The following is a 16,788-nucleotide window of genomic DNA, read 5'->3' as shown; positions in this document are numbered from 1 at the left end:
TATTCAATGGTTTTTCTTGTGTAAAGGGAGTATTATAAAATTAAAATTTGGAGAAAAAACTAAACTTCGGCAGGTGATTCTACGAATCTACAAGTAAAAAAGATAAATAAGTTATTTAGAAATTCCAACGGTTAGTTTTCAGCTAAAAAGTTGAATTGTTTGCATGAAAAAAACAATAGATTTTCGAAAAGTTCTATGTATTTTTTACTTCTACTTTCAACATAGAATCACCTCCTGAATAAATTTGTACATCCAATAATATATAACTCACGTCAATTAAAAACCGCTTTGCAATCTACTGTATATTTCTACTCTCTTTCTGAGTTTTTAACTTCTCAAACAACATAAAACTCACAAATTAATCCTGTCAGAGGGTTTTATGGGGAGTGTTTTTGATTACAAAGATTAGTTACCTGTATTGATGTATTATGTTGTAATTGTCCAATAGATGCAGCACATATTCAGGGTACCGGTGTAAAATACTATATTCAATCAAGGTATATTGTTTTTATTAATTTTGCAAAATATTTTTTAAAAAGGTCAAAGGAATTGACGTTATTATGGTTATTCTAATCATTTATTCACCCAAATCACGAAAATTATAAATAAAATAAGACTATGAGTATTTTAAAATTGTACACTCCAAAATAATATAGAACGCAAAAATCTATAATAATACAGATGTTTTCAAAGGCTCATTTTCGTATTCTTCCAGGGGAAGAGATAAGCCTTTTTTTAAAGTAGATACTTTCTTCAGCACAATGGGCTTATTTTGATCGAAGCAAGCCATAGATATATATAGAAAAGTGACTTTTTCTGTGTCAAATATCCCATGTCTCTTTGGCATGTTTTGAAACGTGATTACTGTATTATAGGTTATATTTGTTGAATAAACTACAATAAATACAAGTAAATAACGTAATTATAATCTATCCTGTTATCCTAAAATGGGAAAACGTGAGTATTTTCTTTTAATACATTGTTGTTTGCGTAGAGTTCTTCAATTTTTAGACAATACTCAATTAACTTCTACTTCAAAACTCAACATAACTTATTAACTTAATTTCTCTTTCAGAAAACTTCGGTGGCGGTGGAAAAGGCGGACCTAAAAAAGGAGGCAATAAGGGCGGAAAGCAGTCATTCAAATTTAAAGGAAAAAAACCAGGAGCAAACAATAAGAAATTTTCCAAGAAACGAACCCAAACATTTGACGTAAACGCTCGTTTGTGTATAAGAAACTTATCCTTCAAAACTACAGAAGAAACTCTAAAGAAGCACTTCGAATCCTTTGGAAAAATAGCCGAAGTAAAACTCCTGAAGAGGCCTAACGGAGATTTGGTTGGATGTGGTTTTGTGCAGTATGAGGACTTGGAGAATGCCAAGCAAGCTGTCGCAACTACGAATGCACAGGCATTTTTAGGTAAGTATTCTCATAAATCATTTGATTATTGGAACCTACGCTTTATGATTATCAGTTCAAAAAGATTAAAAAAGGGTGAATTGAATGTCACCTCTAAACAATATTATTTGGAAAGTATTTGTATCGCAGTGTATGTCTGAATGTATCAATGAATGAATGTAATAAAAGCATCAGGTTCCCACCCAATCATTGCAGGTTCAATCCTCTGCGAGCTAAATCCTCCATCATTACTTACCAAAATTTTGGTAAGTATTTATCTAACTGCTGGACTTTTAATAGTCACAGATTACGGAAAGTATACTTAATTACTACAAGTAAATACTATTTACATCAGGAGAGATTGTAAAAAAAGCATTAAAATTCCATTTTTATTCAAAGTTCAAAACGTCCCTTTTCCTGCCATTTTGGATTTACAGATTGTCATTAGTGAAAGTTTCGTCTCAACCTAAATATGCATAAATTACTTAATTAACACAAACAAAGAACTTGATAACCTATTTTGTGCATGTGAATAGATGTTTCTTTTAGTAATTGTTGAAACAAAACGTGATTTCCATAATCTGTGCCTAAAGGTGTGGTGGTAAGGTAAATAATTGCCAAATTTTTTTGCTTGTTATGATGGTAGTTGGAGGAATTCAATTATTACAGGTTATTCGTAACCCAAAAAGGTTTGTCGTTTTTTTAACGAAATTAAAATTTAACCGCTCCAGTTGTCTCTTTTCTTCACCAGGCAGGCAGATTCAAGTAGAGTGGGCCGTCCCCAAGCACCAATTTGTGCCTCCAGGATACGAGGCCAAAGGGGGAGCCAAGGAGGCTGCGGAGGAAATCAAATCAGAACCAGAGTCTGGCGGGGAAGATGATACCATCAAATTAGAAGAAGAAAATAATCACAAAAGTTTGTATATTTTCCGCTTTTAATTAGATTCTTCTATGCCAATTTAATATTGGTATCGTGGTACTAATGCCAAGTTCACACGAGGACGATACAGAAGACATTACAATATTGTCCTGTCCCAGCTCCGTTAATAGCCTCGACCGCGCATGTCTCAACAAGGGGGCAATGGAACGAGTGGACCGTATTTCAAACGCAGAACGTTGGGTCAATCCGCACCAAATCATCCAGGCCATGTCACCCACCATCTCAGATTTTGATGAAAGTTTAAATTTTTAATCCTTCCATATAGATAAGAAAATATACCAAATTTTACCTTCCTACCTCAACTCGTTTTTTTTTTATGGGCAGTTGAAGTTTGGGCAAAATAAGCGTTTTTACATATTCCGAGCACTCCGGAAGAGCTTGTACCTTCAATGAAAAAAAATTGTATCTTTGTCATTTATAGTGCAAATGCAATGAAAATTTTCAATATTATCAAGAAAACTATGCTGATTGCAGAAAAAAATAAATAAACCCTTTACATTTATCTACTTGACTTTAAAAAATTACCAAAAGTAATTTTTTAAGTAATTTTTGGGACGGAAAAGGTACTTTACAAAAAAGCAATATCTCGGGAAGGCACAGTGTTAATGAAGTAATTTTTTTTTTTATTCATATCTACAAATAGCATAGAATCACATACAAAAATAAAATTCATGGCATTTTACTTGCTTCAATAAATAAAATCCATTTTAAACTTTTTTCAAACTTTTTGTAATTTTTTTTTATTCTTATCTACAATAAACATAGTACAACCTAAAAAAATAAAACTCCTGGTATTTTGTGTGCTTCACAGTGTAGAAACGTTTTTAAAATAAGAAATCTTTATCATACAGAATTGTTCTAGGTTTTTTTAAATCTAGATACAAAAATAAATAAAATCCATTTTAAACTTTTTTCAAACTTTTTGTGATTTTTTTTATATCTATTTTTAGTTTGTAATTGGGCAAGTTATAGTTTAGGTATATAGCTAGTAATATAGGTTGAATGAATGGACTAATATCAAAGAAACAGTCCTAGAGACAAGTCACTACATGGAAATGATGTATCTGCAACAAGAACAAGACAGAACATGAAAATTACTATCTGTCTCATCACTAAGTTTGCAGGATACTACATGCTTTGTTTCCTCTGACATGCTTAGTTCTGAGTCAGCTTCAAAGCAGTGATCATCTATATAAATACAGTAGTTGTTTCATGTTATGGTGTACGTTGTTAAAATGTCTCTAATCGAAACAAGTTTAGTTAAATGTAGTGTGGGACAACATAATGGTACTGAATGTCACAAAAAAAATTATACTAAGTCAGAGAAATTAACGAGTGTGGATTTGTTAAGTGAATTTGAAAAAAAGCTTATTCAACAAAGAAGTTTTGTATCTACAGACTTGGTTTTCAACATTTGTGAGCACCACAGAATATTTAACTTAAATAAATATGAAACATTTCAAAAAGCTTGTTTTGACCCGTTCCAAAGCCACAAAAGGAAAATTACAAAAACTTTAAGAACAGTATCCTTGGAATTTTCAGAGAACATTAATACCATTCTAAAAGTAACTAATAAAGCAATCCCTGGACAAAAAATTTGTAATGCATGCAGAGCAAAAATTAGTAAGAGCCAAAACCTTAACAATGAAATTGAAGAGCTTAACACTTTTCAAGAAGACATAAGTGAAGTTGAAAATGTTTTAAACAAAGAAATTTTTTTACAAGAAATCGACACTTCTTTAACTGACATTGGAGAATCTCCATTTAAACTACATGTAATACCATCCCACAGTAAGTCTAGTTACGCTAAACGGAAGTTAGATTCTGCTTGTTCAACCTTAAAGAAAAAAGTAAGTAAAGTTTTAGAAAAAGAATTTTCCCCAGTAAAATGTGATGCAAAAATACCAAGATGTATTCAAGAAAAAGCTAATGACATGGACAGGCTTGTTGAGTTGGTTAAAAAAAAATTGGAAACACAAGTTACACGCCGTGAGAGAATTCAGCTTCTAACTCTCGCTCCAACTTCGTGGAGTAGAAAAAAGGTTGCTGAAGAATTCAGTGTTGGTGAATACTCAGTTCGTAAAGCACGAGAGCTACTAAATGAAAATGGTATCATTGCTTTACCTGATCCAAAAAAAGGAAAACCATTAGACCAAGGAACAGTTACTTTGGTTAAAAATTTCTACCAAAACGATGAATTTTCTCGTGTTATGCCAGGGAAAAAAGATAAAGTTAGCATAACCAAAAATGTTTATGAACAAAAAAGACTATTGCTTTGTAACCTGAATGAACTTTATGCTACCTTCAAGTTTGAATACCCTGCTTCAAAAATTGGGATTTCGAAATTTTGTTGGTTGCGTCCCAAATGGTGTGTGCCAGTAGGTTCTCCAGGCTCTCATTCTGTCTGCGTTTGTGCAATTCATCAAAATGTAGTGTTGCTTCTTAATGCTTGTGACAGTGAAGAAACGTACAATGATTTAATGGACTACTTAGTGTGCTCAAAGAACAATAGAGACTGTATGCTTCGACATTGCGATAAGTGTTCAACATCTAGTGAAAATCTTAAGAAACATTTGTTAGAAAAATTTGAAGAATGGGACCAAGAAGATGAAATTACATACAGTGCATGGGTAACTACTGATAGAACACAGCAGGTTTCAGTTACAGTTCCCTTTCATGAATATGTAGAACATCTTGTGAAGAGTCTTGTAAAACTTCTTCCTCATTCTTTTATAACAAAGTCTCAATCAAAATATCTCAAAGAGTCCCTAAAAGCACAGCTTCAGATAAATGAAGCTGTTGTGTTAGACTTCAGTGAAAACTTCTCCTATGTTATCCAGAATAAAGTCCAGGGTTACCACTGGACGCAAGACAGTTGTTCACTCCACCCAGTGGTAATTTACACTTGTGAAGAGCCTGGCAAAGATCTCACAGTGTCAAGCTTGTGTGTAATTTCAGATGACTTGGAACATGATGTAAGTGTAGTTATCTTAGTGTACAATATAAAAATCTAGTTTATTATTCACAATAAAATGCTAGCGATATTTAGGTCAACTAGACTGGCGGTTTGGAGACGGAATACTAGCGAGTTCCTTCACGCTGCCGCTTTTATAAGTTAAAGCTTCTAGAACAATTTGGTTGCTATGTATAATTTGCCAAACAAAAATGAAAAATAATAAAAGAACATCCAAGAATCTTGTTTGGAAAATATCGAAACTTCTGGAATTCCGTTCAAATGAAGTAGTGGCGTACCGCTACATAAGTTTCGTTTACGAAACTCAAAAAATTGTTGCTCAATTTTTAAATCAAAAATTTCCCCAAATTCAAAGTGTTCATTATTTTACTGATGGTTGCGCAGCGCAATATAAAAACTGCAAAAACTTTTTAAATCTGTGTCACCATCAAAAAGACTTCAACTTGAAAGCATGTTGGTCGTTTTTTGCTACGAGTCATGGGAAATCTCCCTGTGATGGAATAGGTGGAACAGTAAAACGTCTTCTAACTAGAGAAAGTTTGCAACTTGGCCCTGGCAACACTATCACAACTGTAGACAAAACTTTTAAGTTTTGTCAGTCGAGAGTAGAAAATATATATTTTTACTTGCTGAGAAAAGAAAGCTTATTCACTTGCAGGCAACAATTACAGCAGCGTTTTTCACAAGCTAAAACAATACCAGGCACTCGAGGTTTCCACTGCTTTGTTCCTCTGTCTGAAAATGAAGTTGGCACAAAAAGGATAAGTTCAGATTCAGATTATGCTTTGATTTTTAACTTCAGTGGGGAACGAAATCGCTCTGAGCAACTAAGTATGGTACAAATTTGTACAAACTCTTATGTAGCTTGCGTATATGACAACCATTGGTTTTTTGGACTTGTGGTTTCCAAAGATGAAGACGAGTGTGATGTATCAATCAAGTTTATGCATCCTTTTGGCCCAGCTCCATCCTTTTACTGGCCACATCAAAAAGAAGATATTTGTTTTGTTCCACTACAAAATATTTTTAATATCGTTGACCCTCCCACAACAAAAGGTTCAGGAAGAGCTTACTACTTTCTTGAAAAAGACGTTCATCATGCTGATCAAAAGTTCAACCATCTTATGGGTCAGATCAAGAATAAAAGTAAAAAATGAACTTGAACATTTATTTGTAAACAATATTATTGTAATGTACTTTCATTTAACCTAATCCTACATTGCCTGTTTTATTTTTATTGTATTTGTTTTTTAAAGAGTTAACTTTGTATTGAAAAGAGTTAAAAAGTTGATCTTGTTATAAAATATTGCTATGGTGTATGCATTCAGGGTAAGGAACAAGGTACATTATTTTGTTGGTGCCTTAAGCTTACATTGCAAGCTTACCAGCATGTTGTAAAGGACCGAATAAGTTTGACTTTTTTTATTTGCAAATACAGTATCTAGATTTTAAAAAACTTGGAACAATTCTGTATGATTAAGATTTCTCATTTTAAAAACGTTTCTACACTGTGAAGCACACAAAATACCAGGAGTTTTATTTTTTTAGGTTGTACTATGTTTATTGTAGATAAGAATAAAAAAAAAATTACAAAAAGTTTGAAAAAAGTTTAAAATGGATTTTATTTATTGAAGCAAGTAAAATGCCATGAATTTTATTTTTGTATGTGATTCTATGCTATTTGTAGATATGAATAAAAAAAAAAATTACTTCATTAACACTGTACCTTCCCGAGATATTGCTTTTTTGTAAAGTACCTTTTCCGTCCCAAAAATTACTTAAAAAATTACTTTTGGTAATTTTTTAAAGTCAAGTAGATAAATGTAAAGGGTTTATTTATTTTTTTCTGCAATCAGCATAGTTTTCTTGATAATATTGAAAATTTTCATTGCATTTGCACTATAAATGACAAAGATACAATTTTTTTTCATTGAAGGTACAAGCTCTTCCGGAGTGCTCGGAATATGTAAAAACGCTTATTTTGCCCAAACTTCAACTGCCCATAAAAAAAAAACGAGTTGAGGTAGGAAGGTAAAATTTGGTATATTTTCTTATCTATATGGAAGGATTAAAAATTTAAACTTTCATCAAAATCTGAGATGGTGGGTGACAAATCCAAAATTTTCTGGATGATTTGGTGCGGATTGACCCCGTTACGAAAATGGATAATTACTTCTTCTATACCAAGATGTATTGTTTTGTTCCATTTATGCGACATTTTTAAGCCGGAATACGAGGTTCGATAGCTCCTACTGTCTTGCCCAAGTGCGTTTACACGCCGCGTTGGTGGGGATAAGACATTGTCCTGCGGAGATAGCCTTCCCGTCTATCTCTTGGACAATGTCTTTGTTCATTGTACTGTCCTCTAAACTTCTGTTCACACAGGGATAACGGGTCCGGAGCTGGACAACACAATATTGTCTCGTCCGTGTATGAAGTTTAAGTCAAGTTTTTCACTGCTCCAACCTGAGACTGTGATTAAATGTTTTATTTACACCATGTTTATATGGAAGGGGATGTTTGTGTTTATTTATTTGTCATGGAACATTTTTGTAACAAAAATTAATTGTAATTTTTTTTGTTCATAAGAAAAAATATTATTTAAAGGGAGTTGAATCTTAATTTTGACTAGTAAGTGCAGACCCAAGTGAAAAATCATGAGATAATCTGAATTAATAACTTGACAATAAAATTAATTTTCTATTAAAAATACTATAAATAATAATAAGCAATAATTAGTTGCCTGAAATATCAACACAAATTTAAAAAAAAAACTCCCGAGTAAAAATAAATGCCGCCAACGGGAATTGAACTCGTGCCTTCTGATGTCCGGTCAGGTGCTCTGAAACCACTGAGCTATGTCAGCTTATTTCCAACCCGCCAAATGATTCAATATGTACTAGTACCTCAATCAACAATTACTGCTTATTATATTTTTTTCACCTGTAAACAACCAACTTTTTTTTTGTAGGAAAGGCTTTGTTAGTGCTAAATTTCTCACTAGATGGCGTCGAGATATTTTCAATTTGTATCAATATTTAAGGCGATTAATTATTGCTTATAATTATTTGTTATCCTTTATGCTATGCATAAAACTTTGTCTTATAAACATTAGTTTATCATTAAAAAATAATAATAAAATATTATATTATAAGTAAGTACTTTATCGCTTGTCTGAATTCTTCACAAAATCAGTTAAATTTTTAAAATGAAACTTAAATGCAAAGCAAAATTTTGTTCATTTAACCCTTAGAGGAGCTGGAGCACTGCAATTGCAGTGTTGAAGAATTGTGTCCACACACGTCACGAAGCACTGCAATTGCAGTTTCAACCTTATATAGTCATTTTGCCTTTGGATATTACTTCTACTGTGTTTGTTAAACACAAAAAATAAAATGTCACTTCATCAAATATGGTATTGTCTTCGTGTTGGCCTTAACCCTTAGGATCCGACCAACTACAATAGCAGTTCAGTGAAATCGTGACTACCTTCAGGTGCACTGCAATGTGCAGAGTGTAGAGCTAGGTTTTTGTAAAAAATAATTTTTTTAAATCCTCAGAGCATCTTCTATTGAAATACCGGTATAACAAGTATTGTGCTTTTATGTATTATTATATATTTATTTATCTTTTCATTAAGAATCAATATTTTTTATTGCTTTCAGAAATCAAAGGCCCGAAAAACAAATTCCCAGAAAAGGAGCCAGAAGTCAAAGGAAGATATAAAAATCAAAACCAAAATCCGAAACAACCAGAAGAAAGTGAAAATCCTGAGGATCCCAGAGTCATCAAAAAAGCTAGATTGATTATTCGTAATATCTCTTTCAAAGCAACTCCGGAATCATTGACGAAGCATTTTGCACCTTACGGAGAGGTTCTGGAAGCAACGTTATTGAAGAAACCCAATGGGGATCTTGTGGGTTGTGGTTTTGTACAGTTTAAAAATGTGTTGTCCGCAACCAAAGCCATTTTGAACACAAATGCAAAACCGTACCTGGGTAATTATATTATTTTATTTTCTTTCTACTCTTGACATGAAGATCTCTTCCTGACATTCTAACAGATACACCAATAAATCTTTATAGACTTCCGTGGTAGAGCGGTTACTTTAGTCAAATAACCTATAATATTAACACACTTCGGGCGGGAAAGGTAGTTCTACCCGTTCGGTCGATTGATGCTTAACGCCGGGAAGGGTAGTTCTACCTTTTGCGCCGGCCTCATTTCAATGGCATAAAACGCAGGATTATTCAATGTTTTTACATGAATATTATATACCAATCTCTTTGTGAAGGTCCCAACTATATGTACATAATGCAAGTCTTCTTTTTATATTTATCTTCGTGCCTTTCGTATATATCAGTATTTCAATAAAATGATAGTATATTATTTAGATAACATACTTTTGTATTGTAATAATTCGATTCCTGGAATGAGGGTTTTTATGACCGTGAAACCCGATTCGAATCTCTATCTCTGTTCCGCACCCAATCAACTCCTATGTGCGAGCGAGAGAGAGATGTCGGGCGTATTTAAAGAAAGCAGGTATGGGCAAATACCGATAGGCAGACCGTAATAAACATATTAAAAGGTTAATTGAGTTGCATTTCAAATAATATTCGATTTTCATTCAGTACTTTTATAGCTTGTGTTTGTTGAGTTAGAAACGTAGAAATTTTTATTATTTTTATTATAGACACGAAGATAAATATAAAAAGAAGCCTTGCATTACGATTCGATAATTATATACATATAGTAGGGAAATATAGTAGGTACTACAAAGAGATTGGTATATAATATTCATGTTAAAACATTGAATAATTCCGTCTTTTCTGCCATTGAAAAGAGGCCGGCGCAAAAGGTAGAACTACCCTTCCTGGCCTTAAGCATCAATCGATCAAACAGGTAGAACTACCTTTCCCGGCCGAAGCGTGTTAAGAATACGCACTTTTTTCACCATATGGCTGCACGCCATTGCTGTGTTTGCATATCTAATTACTAATGTCAGATTCGGCCAACGGCAGCGATCGATTGAGTAAAATAGTGCAAAAACTGCGTGCAAAAACAATGAATGCAGTAAAACGATGCACAGAGGAACGATTGATGCAATATATTTTTACAAATTTTTTATGTAATTAATTTTGTGCTGGAAGAAATAAACGACACATGCCAGAAAATGATTATTTGAGGAATAATCGATAGAGATTTCTTGCTTATGTATTATACTTTGTTGACCGTGTTAAATCCAAAACCATGTAAAATTCGAATTGACTATTCCGAACGCACCCTTCTTTTTCCCTAGTCCACTTCCTTCAAACTAACGACAATCCCCAAAATGGGGGATGCCGTAAATTTTTTAGCTCCGAACAGTTGAGACTGTTGCAAATGTTAAGTTAACCATTGTGTTTTAGGCCGGCCAATCCACGTGGATTGGGCCATAGCCAAGAATAAGTACATGTCCCACATCACGCAGCAGAAGGATGAAGAAGAATACCTGAAGAATGATGTAAAGTCGGAGCCGGAATCAGACGATGAAGACCTGGACAAGTCTGACATCAAGGTGGAGAGCGACGATGATGATGCTTCCATCAAGGAGGAATCAGATATTGACGACGATGATGAAGACGGTAAGAAATTTTTTTGATGTTAATGAAAAACTAAGAAATACATAATATTTATTTTGATTTAACGCAAGGAAACTTGTAATTTTTTTTTATTTTTATTGTTTCTTCATGAATTTAAATTTAATTTTTAATTCTTCCAGATGATAAAGCTAAATACGGCAGCGATGAAGACGAAGAAAGCGATGTCGATGGCGATGAAGACGATGAAGATGACGATGATGAAGACGATGATGGTGATGAAGATGATGACGATGATGAGGATGGTAAACATGGTACTTCAAAATTCAAAGAAACCGATCCTAGCAAGTTAAAGTGAGTTTTGTGTTCACAGTTTCTTTTTTTATTAAATAAAGCATAATATCTGAACTTAGAATTGGATTGTCTGTTGGGTGCACAACAGCGGTCATTTTTTATCAGTCTGTTAGTTTGTCTCACTATTTAAAAAAAAAATATTGACATTAATTTTGAAATTTTTTTTTTATAAATTGATGTTTGTATCTTAAAATTTTCAGAGTTTCTGCAAATGATGCTGAGGACGGCAGAACAATCTTCCTGAAGAATGTTCCCTTCAGTGTGGGAAATGAGGAGCTGCGGGAATATGTTGAACAGTTTGGGGAAGTCAACTACTCCCTCGTTTGTGTGGATAGGTTGACGGAGCATTCCAAGGGCACAGCTTTTGTCAGATTCCAGGTATGACATTTTACTTGTATTTTTTTTTACCAACACTCACATTCATTCATTGTATAAAGACTCTATTAAAATGCTTGGAGTAAGTACATCAGACAGGCTCAATTATCGGGGCTGTATAAAAGCCCAGGTAAATCTGGCGCACAAGAAACTGGGCTTCTTGTATAGGGCTAGTAGATTCTCCAATAGTAACCAGCTGCTAACCCTATACAAATCTCAAGTATGCCCAACAATTGAATTTGGAAGCCACCTCTGGACTGAGGCCTCGCAATACTTGATAAACCTACTTGATTCTGTGCAAAGGAGGGCAGTCTGAGCATCATTAACCGACCGATTGCCATCTCTAATGCATAGATGCAATGCGCGTAATGTACGCAATGCACAAATAAAGTAAAACATGCATTTAGGCGATGTTTGTTCTTGTTCACAAATCAAAACAGAAGGTTGGTGTTAAGTTGGAATTTCAAATCTTATCACCATCTGCATCTGAGTGTTACATGCCGAGGTGCATCGCCTTAACATATTTTTTGGTTGGTCACAGAACAAGGAAGATGCCGATATATTCCTAAGCTCTGGTCCGGAGAAGCTGAGCCTGGACGGGCAGCTCTTGGAAGTTCTTCCCGCCATGTTCCGAGACCGCATCAAGGGGAAGAACAGCAAGACCAAGAAACAGCCCAAGGACTCCAGAAGTTTATACCTCATCAAAGAAGGAGGTTTGCATTCTTTTATTTCTTGTTTTTTATCTCCTGGGTGCTGAAATATTTGCACAAAATTTCTCGGTACTCAATTATGTATTTGGAAAAACTCCTACATTCTTCACAAACCTGACAAATCGGAGTAGTGATACATAATATACATTTTGTTTCCTTTCCCCCTTTGGTACTATGCTCTCTCTTCCATGACCAATCAAGAAATGTAAATCTTATTAGCGTTTTCCATAGATTATCTCATAAAAACCAAATTTGTTTAAAGTATATATTATATCGTCATTCTGAATGCAATACCGCAAATGTGAAATAAAACAACCTCTTCACGTACTTAGTTATTGTATTAAGTTATTGTTTATGCACAAGTGGCTGTTTAAACACAATGTTTGAAGATTTAGAGTAGAAGAGAGAGGGATAAAGCCTTACCTTTATTTGTTGCTGCTTTCTTCTTGTGAAGATCACTCCACATGTGTCACATTTTAAGTTCTTAGATTTTAAATGTATGTCTAACGACATAATTATTTTTAATTCAATAATAATTTTAACGACAATATTACGAATGTTAAACATTTGTCATTTCACTACCGAGTATGTAGTTTATTTTGAACTCTTTTCCTTCTTCTTTCTTGTCGTAGGTTTTGCAGGAAAGAGACAAACAAGGGATATGACAATATTTTAGACGGGGGACCTTGGGATATGGAATAATCCCAAAGTTGTTTCAATATTAAACAGTTATTATACTATTCTGTTATTACCAACTCTTTAAATGACCTTCACTTGATCATGCCATGTCTTCCTGGAACTTAACTGTCTCCTAATTACTTCTGGGCACCTAGCAGAAGCACATTGATAAATGTTTTACTGACAATACTGGTTATTTGTTAACACTCCCAATCGTGGCCGCAAATCGTCAGCGAACAAAAAGGAGTTCACTTCAACTAAATTTGTTTAACCACTCGAGGTTAAACAAATTTATATATAACCAATATATATATTGTTTATTATGACAAGCGATCGCTCAAAACGTTTTTGCAAATTTGCCACATGTCATAATCACTGAGTGATTAATTTATTAACCGACATTTTTGATAAAATCTTTATCGATGTGTTCATGCTAGGTAACCTGGTATCCAATAAGTTCTTCTGTTTCCTAATTTAATGATATTTTCCATTTCAGTAATCCTGGCAAACAGTAAAGCAGCTATTGGAGTATCAGCCTCCGATATGGGCAAGCGACTGTCTCTGGAGCAGAACAAGTCGCAGATGCTCAGAAACCTGAACAGATTCATATCGAGATACCGACTCACCATACACAATGTCCCCCCACACTTTGCCGACGAGGACCTGAGAAGGGTCTGCCTGGAGATGGCAAACGTGAAGCCGTACTGCCTGAAAGAGTGCAGGGTCATGAAACATCTGAAGGGTCCGTTGGATGCTCAAGGAAAACACATGTAAGTAAAACAGATATATTTATATATAACCTAACCATCACACCATTTCAGAAGTTTTTGCAGTTTCCTTAATTTCACCTACATGCATGAGGCGTACATTCCATATGGACATATAAGCACTGCCTACCCTATCTTACTGGCATAAAATATAAATAATATAAAATTTTACAAATTGTGTCAAAAGCAGAAACTAAATATGCTAAATGTAGCTCACGTTAGAGTATTCAATGTTTACTTAATACCATACAACTGCCTGCCATACAACTCTGTCTGGGCATATACTCCTTACATATGTCATTCACATTCATGCATCATTTTACACATATTTTTTATAGAAAAAAGATATCTCACCATGTATTCAAATATTTCGACAGTCCTGAAGAACAATGTCGGATGTACAAATTTGTATTTTTGCAGTAGAGCTGTTTAAAGTTTCATTTCTGCATTTTTACTGTTGAATTTGCGATTATTGAAGAAGTTGAAATTAATAAATTACAGATATTTTGGTAAATTTTGAATAGGGAAGAGAATACTAATCCTTTATTATGATAAATTAATATTGATGTCATTTTACTTATGCCACAATAATTTGACTGTTTCAGGTCAAAGGGTTATGGATTTGTAATGTTCACCAAACACGAAGATGCTCTGGCCTGCCTTAGAAGAATGAACAATAATCCCTCATTATTTGATAAGAATAATGTAAGTATTATGATCAAATAGAATCAAATAAGTGGTCGAGGGGTAAGGCTCTCGACTAGTGAGCTGAAGGTCGCTGGTTCAAATTCCGGCGTGTGCAAGTAAATTTTATTCGATTAATTTGTGTTATTTCACAAATTGCTCATTTAAAATAATATATAGTATATTTGAGGCATGTTCCAGAGTGGACTATACTCTCAGTATCATTCTTGAACGTTGCTTGAAGTGGCTTTGGCCATGTTTGGTGCCAGATCTGAATATCCAGGTACTTCCCCACCTTTCTCTTCCCCTCCTTCCCTTTTCCACTACCTTCAGCCTCACAACATACCCCAATTGGGGATGCCAGTCTTACTGGCTCTAGATGGTTGGGAGTAGTTGTCACTCTTGTGCAGTTTCACATTTTGAAAAAGTGGTACATATATTATTGGCTGCTTCCCTGATCTTATAATTTGTTTTTATTTTATTTCAGAGACCAATTGTATCTTTTTCCGTTGAAGACAAAGGGGTAATAAACGCAAGAAAGAAGAGATTAGAAAAATCGAAAGTCAAGAATCCTTTAAGTAAATCTTATCAACCCACCGACAGTAATAATGACGGACAAAATAACAAGTTTAACAAGAGTAAATCAAATAACAACAAAGTTGAGGCTAACGGAGCTAGGAAACGAAAAAACAATGAACCACAGGTCGACGCTGTGCTACCACATAAGAAGAGCAAATTCGACGACAAGAAATGGAACACGGAAAATCCTAAAAAAGGCCAAAACCCACAAGCCAATAAGAATAACAGAGACGGAAAAGAATCTCACGGGGGAGATTATTCGGGAGAAACGGGAAAACGCGGCCAGACGCGGATGAGGAGTAATTTCAAGCTTCGAAATGAAGCCGCCGCCCACAGAGACAACGTCAAAAGTGAGAAGAAGAAGCAAAAGGCCGGTAAACGAGCCCAGGACATCAGAACTAGAGAGAAGATAAGGCAACCCAAACAGAAGCAGAACACAAACAAGAACACCAAGTTTAGACAAAACACACAAATTAAGGATGAGAAGAGCTTCACAGACCTAGTCAATAAATACAAAAGCAAGCTAGTGCCGGGAACTGATTCCATGAAAGTTAAATCTAAATGGTATTCGAAAGCTGATTAATTCCTTTTTGACTGTGACATGATAAATTTTTTTATTAAAATAATTTTTAATTTTACCAGTTTTTTTCTACTTATTTATTGACTGCTGCCTGTAAACATTTTTGTCATTCTCAGGGGGACTATGACGGTCACATTGATAAAGGTTTTATATGCTACGCCTAAAAATGCTCTTTTCGCAGATAAGGTCTGCCGCAAAGGGTTTGTGGCTGAATATCTGCAGAAGAAGAGGGAAATGCGGAAATTGAAGAGGATATAAAGATGAATTCCGACAGCAATTGGCAACTGTAGACTGCCAAACAAAAAGTGTACAAGGAAGAGATTACACAGACATAATCAAACATTTGGTGCAAGCAAATTGAATCGGAAAAGGAGCCTCAAAAAATTTGTCAACTTATAAAGACTTTGGAGAGAGCGACATCAAGGTTGATTCCTCTCTCGGAGAGGATAGCCTCGCAACATATAGGATCACCTTCTGTGACAGCACTAAGACCGCTATCTGGTGACTTCACTTCTTTTGCAGCAGTAATGAAAGATGTTACATGTACTGTGAAGTCTTATCAAGACCCCACTTCCACATGGCTCTTATAAAAATATCTTTGGATATAGCGCCTGTAATTATCGCAATTATCCAAAAGTCACTAGCAAATTCACTTGTACTGGGCACACTTAAATCAATTATTACTCCCGATCCTAAAAAAACAAAACTTGATATACAAATAATTACAGGCCTATATCCAACTTACCATTTATATTAAAACTGCTTGTGAAAATCATTACCAATCATGGGGTTCTTAAACCGCTCTGTTTGTCAAAAATCAACCCACTTATTGACAGTTTCATTTATCGGAAACTGTTCTTTTGCAGGTAATTTTCTGACTTGATCATATTATTTATGTTGATCTATACAAATATTTACCTAGTAGGAAAGAATACATTTCACAATATGGTAACACGAGGCACAAGCGAAAGTACAGTAAAAAGAGTTAAAGATATAAAAGTAAGCAAAAATAATCTTGGTTAGTATACAATAATACTTTTTTTCATATATTCCTTTATGGCTTTTGGAAGGTTGTTAAAAAGTTTTATTGATATAATTTTTATGGATTCAAAAATTGCCGTGGAGATCCAGTGTTCCGCACTGAGACTCGGGCCATAGGAATGTCA

The 16,788-nt window shown here is 34.4% G+C and overlaps 1 protein-coding gene across 1 annotated transcript; it reads left to right on the top strand.

Annotated features, from left to right (window-relative positions):
• Nucleotides 1–809: 809 nt before the first annotated feature.
• LOC149413798 (RNA-binding protein 28) lies at nucleotides 810–15,678 on the top strand. The gene is made up of 11 exons (XM_089644808.1): nucleotides 810–957; nucleotides 1,076–1,420; nucleotides 2,151–2,315; nucleotides 8,979–9,311; nucleotides 10,725–10,940; nucleotides 11,078–11,249; nucleotides 11,450–11,627; nucleotides 12,166–12,337; nucleotides 13,509–13,782; nucleotides 14,385–14,484; nucleotides 14,951–15,678. The coding sequence occupies exons 1-11, from the start codon at nucleotides 948–950 to the stop codon at nucleotides 15,623–15,625; spliced, it is 2,640 nt and encodes an 879-aa protein (XP_089500934.1). The 5' UTR covers nucleotides 810–947; the 3' UTR covers nucleotides 15,626–15,678.
• The last annotated feature ends 1,110 nt before the right edge of the window (nucleotides 15,679–16,788 follow it).

Source organism: Hesperophylax consimilis, chromosome 21 (assembly GCF_061612785.1).
Source record: "Hesperophylax consimilis isolate HC1 chromosome 21, BYU_Hcon_1.0, whole genome shotgun sequence".
In the NCBI taxonomy this organism is placed as follows: Eukaryota; Metazoa; Arthropoda; class Insecta; order Trichoptera; family Limnephilidae; genus Hesperophylax; species Hesperophylax consimilis.
Note: the sequence above shows the minus strand (reverse complement) of the source record. Positions and strands in the feature narration are given on the sequence as shown.

Coding starts and splice junctions, on each gene's coding strand:
- LOC149413798 (XM_089644808.1), top strand. Junction 10,941..11,077: donor TGACGACGATGATGAAGACG/GTAAGAAATTTT, acceptor TAATTCTTCCAG/ATGATAAAGCTAAATACGGC. Junction 12,338..13,508: donor ATACCTCATCAAAGAAGGAG/GTTTGCATTCTT, acceptor TTTCCATTTCAG/TAATCCTGGCAAACAGTAAA.